Genomic DNA, 18,018 nt, shown 5'->3' on the forward strand with positions numbered 1-18,018 from the left:
CATGTGCCTAGTACTTTATGTGGGACATATGCACATGCAGTGGTTTAGCGATTCGATTCAAAATGGCCGACTGGCAGCCATCTTGTTTTTTGAAAATGTATTTTGGACATGCTTTGTCAGTTTTCATTCAAACTTGGTACATAGATTATATATGTTAGGATACATGTCCATGATGATTTATTTCACAATTGGATCAAAGATGGCCGACTGGCAGCCATCTTGTTTTTTGAAAATGTCGTATTTTGGACATGCTTTGTCAGTTTTCATTCAAATTTAGTACATAGATCATACATGTTAGGATACATGTCCCCGACTGTCCGTGAGTTCCTGAGTCTGTCCGTTCGACCGTCTGTCCGTGCGTCAGTCTGTCCAACGTCATAATTCAGAATCCTGTGGACAGATTCCGTTCATTCTTTGCATGTGCCTAGTACCTTATGTGGGACATATGCACATGCAGTGGTTTAGCGATTCGATTCAAAATGGCCGACTGGCAGCCATCTTGTTTTTTGAAAATGTTGTATTTTGGACATGCTTTGTCAGTTTTCATTCAAACTTGGTACATAGATTATACATGTTAGGATACATGTCCATGACGATTTATTTCGAAATTGGATCAAAGATGGTCGACTGGCAGGCATCTTGTTTCTGTTTTTTTATGCGGTACGTGCTTTGTCAGTTTTCATTCAAATTTGGCACATACATGTACTTTATACATGTTAGGATGCATGTCCATGACAATTTGTTTCAAAATCTGGTCAAGGATGGCCGATTGACAGCCATCTGACTTTTTGGTTTTACTACTATATTTCCACAATTTATGTACCATTTTTATTCGTAAAACATACATCATACATATCAGCATTTCATAATCAGATCAAAGATGGCCGAATAACGGCTGTTTTTATTTTGGCCATATTACTATGACACGAAACATGTGTTTTGATGTAAATAAACAATCTGTTGTATACGCCACTTGGAACTCAAGTTTCAAGGTCACACTCGCGACAACCCCTCCGCTTTAATATGACGAGCACAAACAGAACTTAACGGGACTGTGTCATTTTCAATGACTTGTTCTCTGTTAACCACCACTTTAAACTTCAACTTGGCACATTTGATGTTCTGCAATGCACTTGGTTTTGCAGGGAGGGCTTGTGAAAATAAATGTGTGGTACCGGTACATTTTTCCTAAATTCACCCCCATTGTTTATATCCTTTCTTTATTCAGATTCCCTATGCAGTATGTTTATCTTTATGAAATATATATTTTATTTTCATTATTACAGAAAAATAAAAATGTACAATTAATATTTGTTAAAAAGCACAAATTCATCCTTTAATGTCTAAAACTCCCATAGATGACAACTTACTTGAAAAGCATGGCTACCAGTATTTTACACATATCGAGTAAAGTACTCACAATTTACTGTCACCGCCTTATTGTTCCGAGCACCAAAACCGCAACATTTCCAGCTAAGTTGCTGACTGGTTTGCTATGCATGTCTTAAGATTGTTGTTTCATTAGAACTAGTTATATCAAACCATTTTTATGAGGGCGTGTCGTCGTTTGGCTACATTTTTATATTTTGTTGGATTTTTTTGAAGTTTGTCGTACAGTAATTTATACGATTGATATACGAAGGTAAATAAAGTGAAAAGTAATTACAATCTTGCAATTTTGACATCTGGAACACTGTGGCAGTGACAGAAAAAGATAATATTCAATTCTAGAAAATAGACACGCCTATCAGGTTAACACCAGACAGTTTGCACAAATGCAGTATGATCATATCAACCAAAAATATCCTTGCCACAACAATGTGAAAACATTTTTTAAATGTACAACTGGAATCCACTATTGAATCAAACTCGTAACACGTATCTTGGTGAAAGCCTTCACAAAAATTATATTGCAATAATGGAATGTTTAGTAAAACTTCACGTCTGTTATTGCAGGCACAATCCTGCCAACATTTATAATTCGGCACCAAAGCTAACAGGGTTTTTCATTTTTGACCACAGAGGGCGCACATCGATAGCTAAATACTCCCTGTATCCTCGGAGGCAGACATCCGGGCATTTTCATCGCCTGGCAACCTTCGCAGTGAAAACAAAGGCCAAAAACTCTCAGAAAACTGTACTTTGGGCTAGTTGTTGAAACTCCCCTGAACAGTGTAACAAGATTAGCCTTACGTGTGTAACATATATAAATTTGGCTGTTCAGACTTTAACTTCAAAGTTGAGTTTGTGTTGTTTTCTTGAATTTTCACCAACTTGGCCGGCGTTCCACAGCAGCGTGCACAGAGCCCATAGAAATGCATGTACAGTGGTGCGCGTCTTAGCAATGTGGAACGTCTTGTGACGTAGCTCCGCCCCCGAGGATTGCCCAAGAGTACATGGCTAGTTGTCAGACTGATGATCCAACGATTAGTATACTAGTAGCTACTAAAGAGAAATAACAAATGGTAGTAGTTGATAATAATATTAGGAAAAATATAAAGCATTATTTTTTTCTGTTAATTTGAAGCTACATTTACGTTTGTAATGCAAATAATGGTAATAACTAAATGTCATCCTTTATAACATTGTTTTAACATCGATTTTTCTGAAAAAATGCTTGATATAGAACTTGATATTTTATGTTGAACATGAGTATAAATTTAAGTTGAAATTGAAGTACATGTAATCTTAACACTAAATTTAAAAATTAATTCATCAGGCTGGTTAATGTAAACATTTGAATAAAAACTATTCCGTTTGCTGGAATAACTTGTCTAGTATCACTTGTCTTGGCAGTGATGCATTCATTTCATAACATATCCTTTGTCGTGGCAGTGAAATCTGAATCTTGTCTTTAGCCTTCAGTATACAATGCTGGGAATGGTAAACTCTCAGAAGGCTGTAACCTGAACATTGAAGACAAAATATCACAGCATTAATCTATGTATATAACATCCATTGATGAGAATAATTCTATCAAAGATCTGTTTTTTTTTTAAATCAGTTGAGGTAGCAACAGAAAAAAATCAAAGAAAGCTTAGAAAGAACTCCCATGTGCTGAGAGTATTGGAGACACATTAAATATAATTTGAAATTACTTAGCTGAAAACTAATTATGCAAATCAGAAAATTAATATGACCAGATTTGAGTGTAAAACTAATGAGGTCTGCGCAATGTAACAGAAAATCTATGTCTCCAAGTTTAATTGAAATGTGATTAGAACCAAAAAACCAAAAAATTATGAATTATTATGCTTATTAGGGAATTAATATGAACAGATTTTTACCCCAAACTAATTAGGTTTGTACATTGTCCTAGAGCATCTTTGTACTAAGTTTCATTGAAATGGAATAATTATTACCGTGAAAACTCTAAAATTTCGACCCCTCTAAAAATTCGACCGCCTATTTATTTGCCGGGTTTCGGTGTTTTATTTACCTCCAAATTTTCGACTCCACTAAAAATTGCCGACTCATTCTTATTCGAAAATTGCGACCAGTTTTAGTTTTCCCCCAAACGAAAAAAAAACGATGTGAGCGTTCAAACGGGACCTTCCTCGAAGGCATGAATCCAGGTTTCTGATTGACTGAGAGATTTTTATTTTATTGGTAACGAAAATATATTCTAAATAAACGAAGTTTCAAATAAAAACGAACACAAAAATCTCGGCATGCTGCGTTTCTGAATTGTTGATTATTACTGTACTCAGTAGTGATTATAATAATGTACACAAAATAAATTTGTTGAATGGTTATGAAATACAAATAAAAGTCAACTTAGTTTCATCGTAAGCGAATGATTCCGGTCTCGTATAAACGTTTGATGCTGTAGGATATCCGCCATGTTCTCTTAGGTCAAATAGGTCAAATCGCTAATTAACCAATCAAAAAGCTAGATGATGCCAACGTGTTCAAATTACCATAGCTTATTTAAATAGATTGATGTTGTAGTACGATATTTTGGCTTGGATTTTGATGCGAAAACGGCATGATTTTTTTTAAATAAAAAAATTAGTTGTTTTTAAAAAATAAACTGGTCATCTGAAGAATAATTTAACATTGTTCACAGTGATAACAGCTCATTCTCGAAAGGAAGCTTACCCGCTCACGCTAGTCACGATAAAAATCATACACGTGTACTCTTGAATAGACAAACGTCAATGACTACGGTAAAACTTAGACTCTATTTTAGCCGGCAGGATTGATTGAAATGTCCGAAAAATGACGCCAAAATACACCTTAAAAGTCCCATTTTATTTTCTTAAATCCCATTTTATTTTTTAATCCAAGGGCGAATTTACGGCAGAATTTGGTCCCTCAAATAACGGACACGTGAGCTTTGATTCTAACCGGATACATTGCACTGGGTCGGGGAGATAGTTTGCTAAACTTCCATGCATCTTTTGTCCAATGGGTACCTGTACTTCGAACATTCGCAAGTTTTTCTAGGTAGTGCGAGACAGCTTTGTCTTTTGACCTATTAGTTTTGTGCTGACCTCTTCTCCGCGTCTTGATGTTTTGTTTTGCTTGTCATAATACTCACTGATTGATGACTTTGTTTAGATTTTGAGTTACAACTCGGCCACGACCTTTGCTTTTACCGTGAAACATGAGGAAGTTTACGTCAATTGACGGACATTGCATTTTTTAAAAACTAATGAAGCACACTGTCTATCATCCCCATTTTTTCATTTGCTGATTTCTATTCTGAAAAATTCGACCGTCCGAAAATGCACCTTAATTTTGACTCTAAAAACACGTCACATATCTAACACCAATTATTTAAAACCGGTCGAAATTTTGGAGTTTTTACGGTACTTTAGATATCAGTGTGAAAGCTTAAAATTGGTTAATTATGCAAATTAGGTGATTAATATGCACAAATATTTACCGGAAACTAATTGGGTCTGCATAATTCTAGATTCATTGAAATGTGATGATTAGTACTTTAGATATCAGTAGAAAAGCTGAAAATTAATTATGCAAATTAGGTAATTAATATGCACAATTATTTACCCTAAAACTAATCAGGTCTCTGCATAGTCCTAAAGGATCTATGTACCAAGTTTCATTGAAATGCGATGATTAGTACTTGAGACACCCGTGGAAAAGCTGAAAATTAACTAATTATGCAAATTAGGTGATTAATATGCACAAATATTTATCGAAAACAATCAATCTCTGCATAGTCCTTGAGTATGTAAGTACCAAGTTTCATTGAAATGTAATGCTAACTACTTATATCAAATGCTGAAAATTAATTAATTATGCAAATTAGGTAATTAATATGTACTGATATTACCATAAAAACTATCAGGTCTGTGCAGTGTCGTATGACATCTATGTACCAAGTTTCATTGAAATGTGATGATAAGTACTTGAGATATCAGTGGAAAAACCGAAAATTGACTAATCATTATGCAAATTAGGTAATTAGTATCCACGGATTATTACCAAAAACTAATCAAAACCTAGCATGAGTTCAGAGCATCTATGTACCAAGTTTCATCAAAATCCAATGAGTGGTTGTTTAGATATCAGTGGAACAGTCATGGAACCACTAAAAAATAGCTAATTATCATGCAAATTAGGTAATTAATATGCACGGATTTTTACCAAAAATTAATCAAATCTGCGCATATGTTCAGAGCATCTATGTACCAAGTTTCATCAAAATCCAATGAGTGGTTCTTTAGATATCAGTGGAACAGTCATAGAACAGCTAAAAATTAGCTAATTATCATGCAAATTAGGTAATTAACGAGCATGGATTTTTACCAAAACCTAATCAAATCTGCGCATTGGCCCAGAGCATCTATGCACCAAGTTTCATCAAAAACCGATGTATGGTTCTTGAGATAGCAGTGGAACAGTCGGACACACATACACACACACACATACACACATACACACATACACACATACACACACACATACAGACACACTAACTGCAAAGACTCCCATTTTGTGCTTCGCACATGGGAGTCAACAAATAAAAATTTGATCTGTGATTCAGATATAACTTACTAAGCATGATACATCCTATACATCCACATAGTGTGAAACAAATCTTTAGATTTCTCTGACCTATGAAACTGGTCGTCAGGTTATCCCTTTGAAAAACATTGATACATATGCACTACCATACTACCATATTTGGCTATACCTGAGCCTTCAGATGATGTACATGTTGTTATAGAGTAGAATCACAGATTGATTTTTTTAGATTATCGATCACTTACCAGTTCTTCTTACTGTATGTTGTATTGTGGGACTCACATATATGGAAAGTATAAATATGCCTGGATTTATCAGACGTATTCAGCTCACTTTTATGAATCACTTCACCATGTATCACCACCATGCTACCTGTATGTAAAATATGCAAATAAGATGCAAATGAGATGTGGGATCTAATTTTAATAGGTGATTTTCCGTACAATGGTGAGACCTTGCGAATTGCGTGAAAGACGCGCACCAAGCGTTTGCTGGAAAAATCAAACGATTTGATTTTGAACTCAAATTTCTTTGTTTCGTAGCTTACATTGAAAGGCCAATCTTCGACAGGGAAATATTCTGTTCGAATACCCTTACTTCATCGAAATTGACCATAATAAAACTGTTTACAGCACATTATTAAGCATAGAAATATCCCCAAAATATTTTCCCTTTTGTCAAATTCCATGTTCGTCGCCACTACAACGCTATCACCTTTGTTTGTCCTGTTTTTACATTCGATTTCACACATAACACAGGATCTTGCAGTGAACGGAAAATGGTTTATTATGTAGTCATATTCACACATGCACACAGTCAGACGGACTAATGAACAGACGCACACAAAGTAACACAGACACAGACAGATTAACTTCAACTCAGCAGCCATATTTTTTTTCTGACAAAAGTCTGTTGCAGCATTTTGTGTGTTTTTAAGTATTTTACTAAATATGTTTCGATAATTTTGCATTAAATTGACATAATTTTGTATCGGCTACAGATCTGGTATAAAATTTCAGCAAAATTATAAAATAAATTTGTTGGTTATATTTTGTGAGAGGCAACAAGGGTTAACTTTTGTGCTCAAAATGTACGTCATTACCTTTTTTCACAGGTACTGCTACGAACTGTGATTCATCATATTTCAAAGGTTCACCTTGGTAAATCATGTGTGTACCACTGCTATCAGTATTACGAATCCATTCTTGTGGACAACCATCTACCGATATAAAAAAATAATAATGGAATTTACTTGTTTAGTTTGTCAGTTTGATATGCAACATTGTAAACTGTATTTGCATATTAAATTTACATATTTAGACCCAAAAAACTTCTTAATTAAAGTATTGTCTGCAAAATTTCACTTTTGAAGATTTTGACATGTCAATGCATGTATTCACTGCTGTTATGGTATCTAAAAAATGCCCATATCAGAAGTTTCTTGCTATCTTCAATAGCACATTCAGTTTTGATTGAGATTGTAGCATCTTAGAATGTCATCAAATTACCAAATCACACACAAATTTCCTGTGATGATTAAAATGGACTATATTATTACTGGAACAAACATATTAATTATCGACCAAACTCTAACTATTGCCATGCACTCTCTCTTTAAGAGATGGTGCCAAAATAAATGCGACCCAAGAACGAATTTTGCTTTTTTTATGTCCCAGCTCAAAACAACTATTAATAATGAACTACATCTAAATTATGAAAAGGCAAGTAAGAAATGGACAGCAATATTAATTGATACGGTTGAACCCGTATAAAGTGTTCTTCTGCAGTGTATAAAAATATTATTATTTAAGTATTAAACTGATATGACGATAATAATTAAAAAAAAATATATATATATATTACAAACTTAATATTTGATGTGTTTTCCCTTATTAATTTTAAAAATTAGTCAGATATGACTCTGGAATCTATATTTATTTTTTCTGTATGGTCATAAGGTTCCTCCATTTTTGATTTATAAATTATAGGACGACTTTCTTAATTGTGTTACCACTGCATTGGAACGAACATCAAACATTATTCTTTATGTATACAATTTTGCAGCCCGAGGTTCGTGTGGCGGAAGCTTGCGAGGCCACGTAAGCCGTACGACCGTGGGCAGCAAAAGTCGTATCCAGCCCATAAAGGTTTTATCAAAAACCTTATAGATGTAATTATAATTTTACAACGGTGTGTCCTCAAACAGACGACCTAATTTAGAATGACACACTTTGATTTGAATGATGAAAGCCGAGCACATTGGGCCAGGCGTGATACGAGAAATTATTGCCCTGTGAGGGCACACTTCACATAGCGTCAAGAGGCCAGGAAATTCAAGGTATATGATAACATTATTACCGGTAGTTGTTTTTATCATGCTTTCAAATGCATGTCTGGATTTATGGTAGTGAATTTGGTTGATAAACAACCAAAGGTAGGACTAAAATGGCATTGGTTCATGAAAAATATAATGATTTTGTTCACAATTTCTATGAGAAGAACATATAAACCAAAGATTGCATGTGTTGTATACTAAATCAATCAATTTCTCTAAAAAAAAACACGATCTGGGCATACACTTCTAATAGAACAAATACGGTAAATTACCATAATCTTCTGACTTAGCATCTTGCTATTTTCGTTGTCACGTTTGGTTAAGCACGTGCACCCATCCTCTTCTAATTCCTCAAATTTGACTGTCTTATCATAAAACCTAGTCTTTGATCATTGTTTGACTTTTTTGAACACTGGTTATCGAATTTATACAATACAGCGTGGATATGAACTGCCAGAAATATGTTGCAAATGCATAGACCATGGTAACTATGCATAAACTATTTTTCAACATTTTTCATACCATAATCAGTTTACCACTCAAAAATTGCTAAGTACTGTGAAACCATATTTTCACACTATGGTGTTTAGTTTCAATATTTTGATGTTTTGAGTAAGTTCACAAATTTGGCAGTAAAAGAAAAAGTCAGTTTTATTGTTATTTTACATGTTCACATGGATTTAATTTAGCAAATTTTACTTATCGGCAAAAATGGCAAAATTATGACTCAGTGAATAATTAATGCTTTTACAGTAATAAAACATGTGAGAATTTAACATAAAGACAATTTCTTACTTTTATGGGATCCAGGTATAAACCAGAGACATCCATTTTCCAACGTAGCATCTTCTAGTGCAATCCACATTCCAATCACTTTCAGTGGTTCAGTCCGAAAATAAGTTGAATCTTGATGGGGATTAACTGCAAACAAAAACAGTTTATATATGATTTCAATGATTAATGTTGATACTCAGGTTTATGGCTAATTTTTGTAATTTTTTGGGGTTTTGGTCAGATTTCACAATTTTATGATATCAGCTCAACAAACGTGGCCGTATCAAATATGACGATATCAAACATGACCTGCAGTTACATTCAGGAATACCCATTGTGTAAGGTTTATTTTCATTGGATTGAAGTGGAGGGGTTGTCACTTGCACACACCAGGGAATCGAGTCCCAAGCGACGATAACAACTCATGTTAAAATCGCAAAGGCTCACGGGTAGACACTTGTTTGTAATCAATGACACGCTATGACCATCTGACGTATGCGCACGGGACGACTCCCCCGCTTTAAAATGTTATATGCTTAAAAGTTTCCTAAGCAACTAAGGTAAAAAAAAAACAGTAAAGATTTTGATTATGATTCAAGACTATGAGAAAGGCCAGAAATAATTTTTATGCAAGATGTCCTATTTCTACTTTTTTTTTAATTTTTTTTTTAATTTTAATATATGCATATAGCGCTTCATCAGGGCTATTAAGTTTTAAAAGTTGGTAGCGCTGGTGTCTAATTTCTTACACTGGCTATACTCTTTAATAATTTCTTCACTTAGGGATGAACCATTTGAAGCTCTGGGAGGGGGTGATGGCAGAAAAACTATGCAAAATATTTGTTTTCTTTCAAGTAGTTTTAGGCGATTTATGATGAATTTGCTGTAATTTTTTATTACTTCTGTGTCAATATAATTTCCCTAGGAAATATGTGTGCAGATTGTTTTTCTGTTATTTTTTACCCCCACCCTTTTTTTTTTTATCATCCATCCCTTACTCACCTTCGCCTCCAATGCCAGGCTGCTTGAATATGTACATGCCCTGTGCTATCACTGGCTTCTGGAAACCAATGGCACGAGCAATGTCCTGCAAAAACAAATGAACAGATAACGTTAATATTTAGTCACCAATACTGGTATGTACATGTATAGTAAGCGGTTGATAGACAAGAACCACGATTGAAAGATCAAATCGTATCTGGAGTTGAACATGAGACCAGAGGTGTGCTACATGTACTGCCTAAATAACAGGAGAGACAGCCACAACTCATCCAGTAGAAACACAAGCGACCTGATGGTCGAAATAGCTCCGCTGTCTTCATTATCATATAACAAGAATCAGTAAAGTAGCATTGTGGTTGACTGTTTCGAACTAGTTGTCGAAAATACCATTTTTTACCAAAAATGACAAAAATATTCACTAAAAATCCAAATTTGCATATTTTGACACAAATTTAACAAATCTGACAGAGGACCACCCCAAGTACCATTGCTGTAAATATCAAAGCATTTGGACTTACGGTTTCGAACTAGTTGTCGAAAATAATTTTTTTTTACCAAAAATGACAAATTTGCATATTTTGAGACGAATTTAACAAATCTGACAGAAGACCACCCCAAGTACCTTTGGTACAAATATGAATGTAATTGGTCAAGTACTTTTGAAGAAGAAGTTGCTTAAAGGAAAACTTCACGCGGGGTGCGGACGGATGACGCCAGAGAGACCCCCATACCAACAGCTCTGTTGGGTCATCTGCAATGACAGCGGAGCTAAAAACTAAAAAGAAATCAAACATACCTGTACTATTTGCTTATGCGTTACTTCCTTAAACTTTGGATTTAACGCATGTAAAGCATGTCCAATTTTGTTCAATGATAAATGTTTGTCTCGCAGTAAATCACCTGCAAATTGAAAGAATGAACCAATCAGGGATCACCATCTTTGTTTATCAGGGATGGACAACCAATCAGGGATCACCTTCTTTGTTTATCAGGAATGGACAACCAATCAGGTATCACCTTCTTTATTTATCAGGAATGGACAACCAATCAGATATCACCTTCTTTATCAGGAATAGACAACCAATCAGGGATCACCTTGTTTGTTTATCAGGAATTGACAACCAATCAGGTATCACTTTCTTTATTTATCAGGAATGGACAACCAATCAGGGATCACCTTGTTTGTTTATCAGGAATGGACAACCAATCAGGTATCGCCTTCTTTATTTATCAGGAATGGACAACCAATCAGGTATCACCTTTATTTATCAGGAATGGACAACCAATCAGGTATCACCTTCTTTGTTTATCAGGAATGGACAACCAAACAGAAAACAACTTGCATGTTTATCAGAATGAAAACTAATTTGAAAATCACATTCTTGAAAACTTATCTAGTATTCAGTTATTTAATGTGCCTGTGCAATGCCCACCCACACGTTTCCCATTTTAGATCTGTGTCCCACTGAAATGGGCAATTATTGATTTTTTTGCTGAAAATGATTACTCGTATCCAAGTAAATTTGAGATATTTCCCGTGCTGTAGCCTCGCCCACCTATCCAGAAACGGTCGACTGTTTCCGGATTTCCGACTCTCGTCGAAAGTTCACCACCAAATGCTAAAATATAAGAGGAAGCTATACCCCTGGGCCGTACTTTTATATCACTGTGCCATTCAACATACTTTTAAAAGATATACATTTTTATTTTATTTTTGAGAGAGCAACAAACATTAATACTGGTTAAACGTTGTGTTGTGGGCGGCTGTAGTAATGAGTATAGTCATAGTGTAAGTATTTAAACGTTTCCAATCGATCCGAAGGTGCGAAATCGGTGGACGAAAGCCGTGAAAATAACGAGAAAAGGTTGGGGTGGACTTCCTCCTTACAGAGGCATATGCAGTGTCCACTTCATCACAGATCCTTTTTTTCAAAAAACTGTTCTTGTCCATGACAAAACAACTAGGTTTTAACAAGAAACGCTGACAACTTAAACCTGGCGCAATACATAACGTTTTCGAAAAAAAATTCCGGACCAGCCCATGATCACTGCGGCGGATTTCAGAAGGAAGAGAGACGTCGGGTAAGTGTTTCAAATGATTTGATTTTGTTTGCGATCCTGATTATCGGTTTAAGACCACCCATGTTATGTAAAAGGTAGCCGTAATTTTGATAACTTGACACGAAAACGAAGCGTCGGACAAACAGAAAATCACGCAGCCCTCAGGCTGTTTTCGTTTTCGCAGGCTAAAAGTGTCTGAATTGTTCTGTGAATTGTGTTGAATGTCGAATTCACACCTTTGTTGCCTTTACTTGCAGCTTGATCTGCGTAATAATTTATGGAATAAGAATCCGGGCTTGGGCTGTCAATGTATTTTTTTAATATGATGTCATAATTATGAAAATCACGCTAAATCCACTCAATCAATTTGTCTGTATGTGAGTCGCTCTCAATTATTTTTGTTATCCAATTAAACGCCACCATTCACGCACTTGTCCCCATCATTACCGACGCGTTACAACAAATTTATTTCCATGCGGCAGTCATTTATTTAGTAACCTTGTTTTGTCGTGTTTTTTTTAATTATTTCTCTATTTTAATCACTATAATTTAATGTTTAGAATGTCAAAATATGTTCGCTTTTTATTTTAATTTTGAATGTATTTTTTTTACCCAGACGATCGATGAAAAAAACAATGTAGTGACAAGCCTAGTAACCTGCTAAATAACAAGACGATTCAGCGACAGTGTACAAACGCGCGTCGGTGACGGTGGCGACCACGGTGACTAGCTACACCGGACCTGACAAATTTCGCATCTGACTCAACCCGATGCAACAAACTTGATATTATGTGTTCATTATGATCCATTCTTCCTCAACGAACAAGTACGTATAAAGTGGCAATTTAGTCAAAGACGAGAAAACAGCACAAGAAATTTGCCTTATTTACACGTATCGGCAATGCAAGCTACCCAGCAACTTCCCCTTCTGACGTCACAGGGGGAATTTCTGTATGCAAATGAGAAGCTAATGAGGAGCCTCGTTTTAAAATACACAAAAAAAAAGTTGATGTAGACTGAGTTTAAAACGCATTATTTCACTTAAAAAAATAATTTATGCTTAGAAACATAAAAATTAATAATATTTATGTATCAATGGATAATTTTAGGCGTGAAAATAGCAGCCATTTCACAGGCACTTTATGGAACTTGCAAAATTTGCTGATATTGTATTTCTTACCATTTTCACCAATAGTTCCTTTTTCAAAGAAAAATCTGATCTTATCATTACTTGTAAGGAAGTAATCATCTGTCGTCTGAAAAACAAATTTTTGTAATTTAACTTATTATAACACAGTGCATGTAAGTGTTATGGAGGTTATAATCCTTTTCACCACCAGTTCCTTTTTTATCACAAATTCACAAAATAGTCCCATTTATAGGCTGCAGTTTCCTTCAGAATATTTGGACGAAGAAAGCCAAATAAAAACTGATAATTGACTCGAATTTTGTCTGTTGGCTTCAAAATTAGGGTCCATTTCTAGAAAATTGAAGTTAAAAAGTGCAGGAAAATTTGGGCAGGAAAGTCTGGTGGTAATAAGGTTAACAGAAAGGTATGCATGAAGGCAATACAGCGAGAGTATTGATCGTTAACTGTTCGAGTGTATAATCACAGCATCCTTGCAATAACTACAATGTATTATTAACTTTTTATTATACATCTTTGTGTGAACCAATCGCTTAGAATTGAAAGACTAAAGTTGTACAAAATGGTTACAATTATTAGAACATTCTTGATAAGAACTTTATTATTTTCATAAACATTTATTAAATGCCAATAAGAATTAATTTCTCAGTACACCTGTAACTACAACGCCATAAATTACATCATGTCGTAATTTTATGGGTTATTTTCATCCTACCATATTCAAAATATGGAATGATTACGCACATAAGCATCCTCTAATAATAAAAACAAACATGGCTGCCATCAGGGTTTGACTTGACTCCACACAAAGAAGTTCGCTGATTCTGTTCTAGACTTTTTGAATTTCGGCATTCCCATGATGTATCCTTGGAAGGAAAAGATGTACAATAATAAGGTTATTACGAAGATACCTCAAAGTATGCACTCAGACTGTACGCCGTCGCATCGACCTTCGCTGCATGTCAGTCGATACTCCTGCTGTACTATCTTTGTGCATACTTTTCGGTATCTCCGTAACCTCATAATGTAAAAGTTTTAATTTTCACTCTGTTGTAATTTAGCTTGTTTACAAGTGAAATCCACGAAATTAAATCTGTGTGAACATAAAGTGCATTGTTTCACTAGCAAATGCAGAAATTTAAAACTGATTGACAATATCAAAACAGTAAAATTGAATGCTAGTGAAAATGAATGCTTTCACAGTCTGTACATTCACCATTGGATAACAAACCAAGGAGAAAATGTAAAAAGTTTTTGGACAATTTATCACATGCCTTTTTAAATATTTTTGTTTTTGTGAAATTTGTGAAATTCTTTTTCATTCATAACCAGACAAAAACTGTTTTAACTGTTATGCTTAATGAGAAAAAACATTAATAATTTCTATTTTGGGCTTCGACATACCTGTTTTTCTCCGGTCACAAATTCCGCAGACAAGTGTTCTTTGGGGTTCATCTTTTCTATTAAGGAATGGCATTCTGCTCTCAATTCGTCAGCTTCGGTTTCAGTAAGTACATTCTCCACTACAATGTAGCCATTATCCTTAAACTGCATTGAAAAAAAATATATAACAAATAGTAAGTTTATGAACAAGCAGTCACGAATAATATGCTAATTTATGTTAATGATCCATGCACTGATGAATGCATATTTTCAGTCATGGTCGGTGACGGTTTTCGGCAGAAATATTCCCGATACCCTTCTATTGACATTTGTTCGAAATAAACTCTCAGTCGATATTATTACGAGTTGGTATCATTGCACCACGTGAGTAGTTGTTCCACTATTACTGTTTATGTATATATAGCTGGCGATGAATCCAAAATTAGTTTACCTTTTTTATAATATTTACTGCATCCTTACGACTTTTCTATTGGTCATTTGCATATTGCTAATGATAAGATAATTCAAAAACGAATTTTATATTATAGATCAAGAAAATGATGGTTTATTAAGGCAATTTGAGCTAATTCAAATTTCACACTACTGAGCAGGCAGTGAGTTGCATGACGTGATTGGTTGTGTTATGTCCTCATTTGAATATATGAATAATTCATTACTACAAAAAGTTTGTCAACTTTACGACAAATTAAAACAAAATATTATAGTTTAATTACCATCTACTAGTATATGTAACTAGTGCATGGTTTCAAGTGTTTTAATAAGAAATGTTGTTAAAAACGATTGTTAAATAGCATTTTTGAGCTAGTTTTTGATTGATGTTTCCCGCGTGTACAGAAATCAATATGTGGTTTTCATGTAATACAAGACACTGAATTCTCTGAAAATCACACAAAATGTACATAGACACTACTTATTTACCACAGTGTGATTGCGCCAAATTGTGCCTCCCGTTTTATGCTTTTTCTAAGCGTGCAAACTGTCCTAATTAGTAATCATATTTTCACAATATGAATTAGGTTGTTGCATGACCTACGAGTCACGTCACTTTAAAGATGGCGATGTAAACACAATTGTTGGATACACTCCTGCTATCTTCACAGAATTTCTGCTTATTTCCTGAATATTGGCGATATTATTTTTCTGTCAAGAATTTTGACATGTGAATATATTTATTAACTTAGTGTAGTTTTTAATGGTGTAGTTTGGCATCTAGACATATGACAGGGATGTATGATCTGTTGTAATACTGTCTGCAGTCCTCACAACAATGATTATACTATAGAGCGACGATGTCGTATCGTTAATAACAATGCCTAAAACGCTGACCCCAAATGGATACAATAGAAAAGTTTGCCATAGCTATCCATCAGGGGAAAAAAAAAGAAGAGAAAAGTGCAGAAGGTTCTTGATGTTTTAAATACCTAATACCTGTATAAAACACCAGTAAAGCTGCGCATACCGGATGTGTACGTATTCAAACAATGCACCAGACATGGACCGGATGTTACTCCCAACACAACGTAATTGGTAATATGAGACAAAATACACTCCGTTGAAAGAAGGGCGCCCTCACATGCGATTCCACCTCTACTACTGAGCATCGTTCCAGCACATTTATGAAATGCATTATGGGATAGAACCTCCCATTGTACAATGTATATACAATCATTGCTCTACTGTAAAATACTTTACTTTCACTTGGAATTCATTTTCCCTGAGGTAATGATTCTGTGAAAATAAAATCCAGAGAATATACCCTCTTTCCTATATTTTACATTCAACTCGCCAAAAATCAGTGAAAATAAAGTCCATGCAAAATACCCAAAAAGTTTTTTCAGCGAAAATTAATTCCAGCTAAAATAAAGTATTTCACAGTATTTAGGAGAACACATACACACTAAAAATCACATTTGTTGTGTAGTATAATATTAAAAAAATACCAGTAATACTTATTTTGACCATAGACACACATCTATAATTTACATAAATCATGCAATAATTGGCCAAATATGATAATAGAAAACTATTAATGGTTTTGAAAATACATGTATGTATTTGTATCTCAAAACATCGTCCTATGACACCATTGTCGGTATCCTGATGATGAAAGTATGACAAACGTCAATTCTACTCAAACTTCCTCAAAAATTAGCAAATACATTTGCTACCACGTTTCATCAAATAAATAAATTTCTGTAGATTCTTTTTTGAGAATATAATTTTCTTAGTTTTTGTTGGGTGTGTCTACCTTTTTACTTACTGTAGAATACTTTATTTTAGCTGGAATAAATTTTTTGTTGAAAAGGGTTTTTTGGGTGTTTTGTTTGGAATATATTTTCACTGATTTTTGAATGTGAAATATAGGGGAAAAAGTATATTCGCTGGATATTATTTTCACTGAAGCATCCTTTCAAGCGAAAATAAATTCCAAGCGAAAATAAAGTACATGTATTCTACAATATTCTGGATATCACGTCCTACAACTACGACGCAAATACGATTTCCGGGCATGTCTGTAATTACACACAGTGGAGTGCACAAGAAGCACATAAGAACATGTAGGTATGAACAGACTGATATCTGTCGGAAAGAGTTCCTTTTGTACTCCCCATCCCTAACCCTAACCCTACCCTCCAGCACTCCCCATTTAATTGTAATAATAATAATCTTTATTGATAAACGTATCCTTAATTGAGATATTGTTCGTGATACAATAAACTTAAATGTTGAAAGTTAAAAATAGAAAAAATAAAAAAACAAAACAAAAAAAAAAACACAAAACAAAGCAAAAACATGATGCCCCTCCTAAGGACATCTATAGTTATCTAGAGGGGGCATATACAAATGAATTGGGTAACTGGGAGTGAGTGTTAGGGTTAGGGATGGGGGTACAAAAGGAACTCTTGCCTATCTGTCTGTATTCTGTCTTTGAATCGTCCTTTTGTAAGATAAATTGGGATAAAGGTTACAGTAGGAAGGTCATGCGTTATTATTGTGAATCACGTTAACGCAGTTATAGTCAGTTAAATACTCATCAAGTTCTCCTACCCTGACAGATATTCACTCTTAATATGACTTCACACGTGATAACAATAACGACTCAGTAAATACAATGTTTGCACGCATAAACACAGACCCACCTCTTTCACTCTGTTTTCGTCCATTTCTATTACGCAGCCAAAGGTCACTCTCTGAGGTCACTGCTGGAGTTTGGCTGGCGGTCCCCGCCTCTACGCGCAAGCTCAATCACGCCCGGCCGGGTCACGTGATCTGACGCACAGTTCAGCGAATGCTGGAG

General features: G+C 34.8%; 1 protein-coding gene across 1 annotated transcript; it reads right to left on the reverse strand.

Moving 5' to 3' along the window:
* Nucleotides 1–1,245: 1,245 nt before the first annotated feature.
* On the reverse strand, nucleotides 1,246–18,010 carry LOC102803699 (phytanoyl-CoA dioxygenase domain-containing protein 1-like). Its single transcript, XM_085492516.1, has 9 exons — nucleotides 17,861–18,010; nucleotides 14,721–14,864; nucleotides 13,350–13,425; nucleotides 10,905–11,008; nucleotides 10,109–10,193; nucleotides 9,128–9,253; nucleotides 7,100–7,216; nucleotides 6,243–6,369; nucleotides 1,246–2,906 (listed from the first exon to the last, which is right to left on the reverse strand). The coding sequence occupies exons 1-9, from the start codon at nucleotides 17,882–17,884 to the stop codon at nucleotides 2,855–2,857; spliced, it is 855 nt and encodes a 284-aa protein (XP_085348642.1). The 5' UTR covers nucleotides 17,885–18,010; the 3' UTR covers nucleotides 1,246–2,854.
* Between the last annotated feature and the right edge of the window lie 8 nt (nucleotides 18,011–18,018).

The sequence above is a fragment of the Saccoglossus kowalevskii genome, chromosome 17 (assembly GCF_978046115.1).
Source record: "Saccoglossus kowalevskii chromosome 17, keSacKowa6.1, whole genome shotgun sequence".
In the NCBI taxonomy this organism is placed as follows: domain Eukaryota; kingdom Metazoa; phylum Hemichordata; class Enteropneusta; family Harrimaniidae; genus Saccoglossus; species Saccoglossus kowalevskii.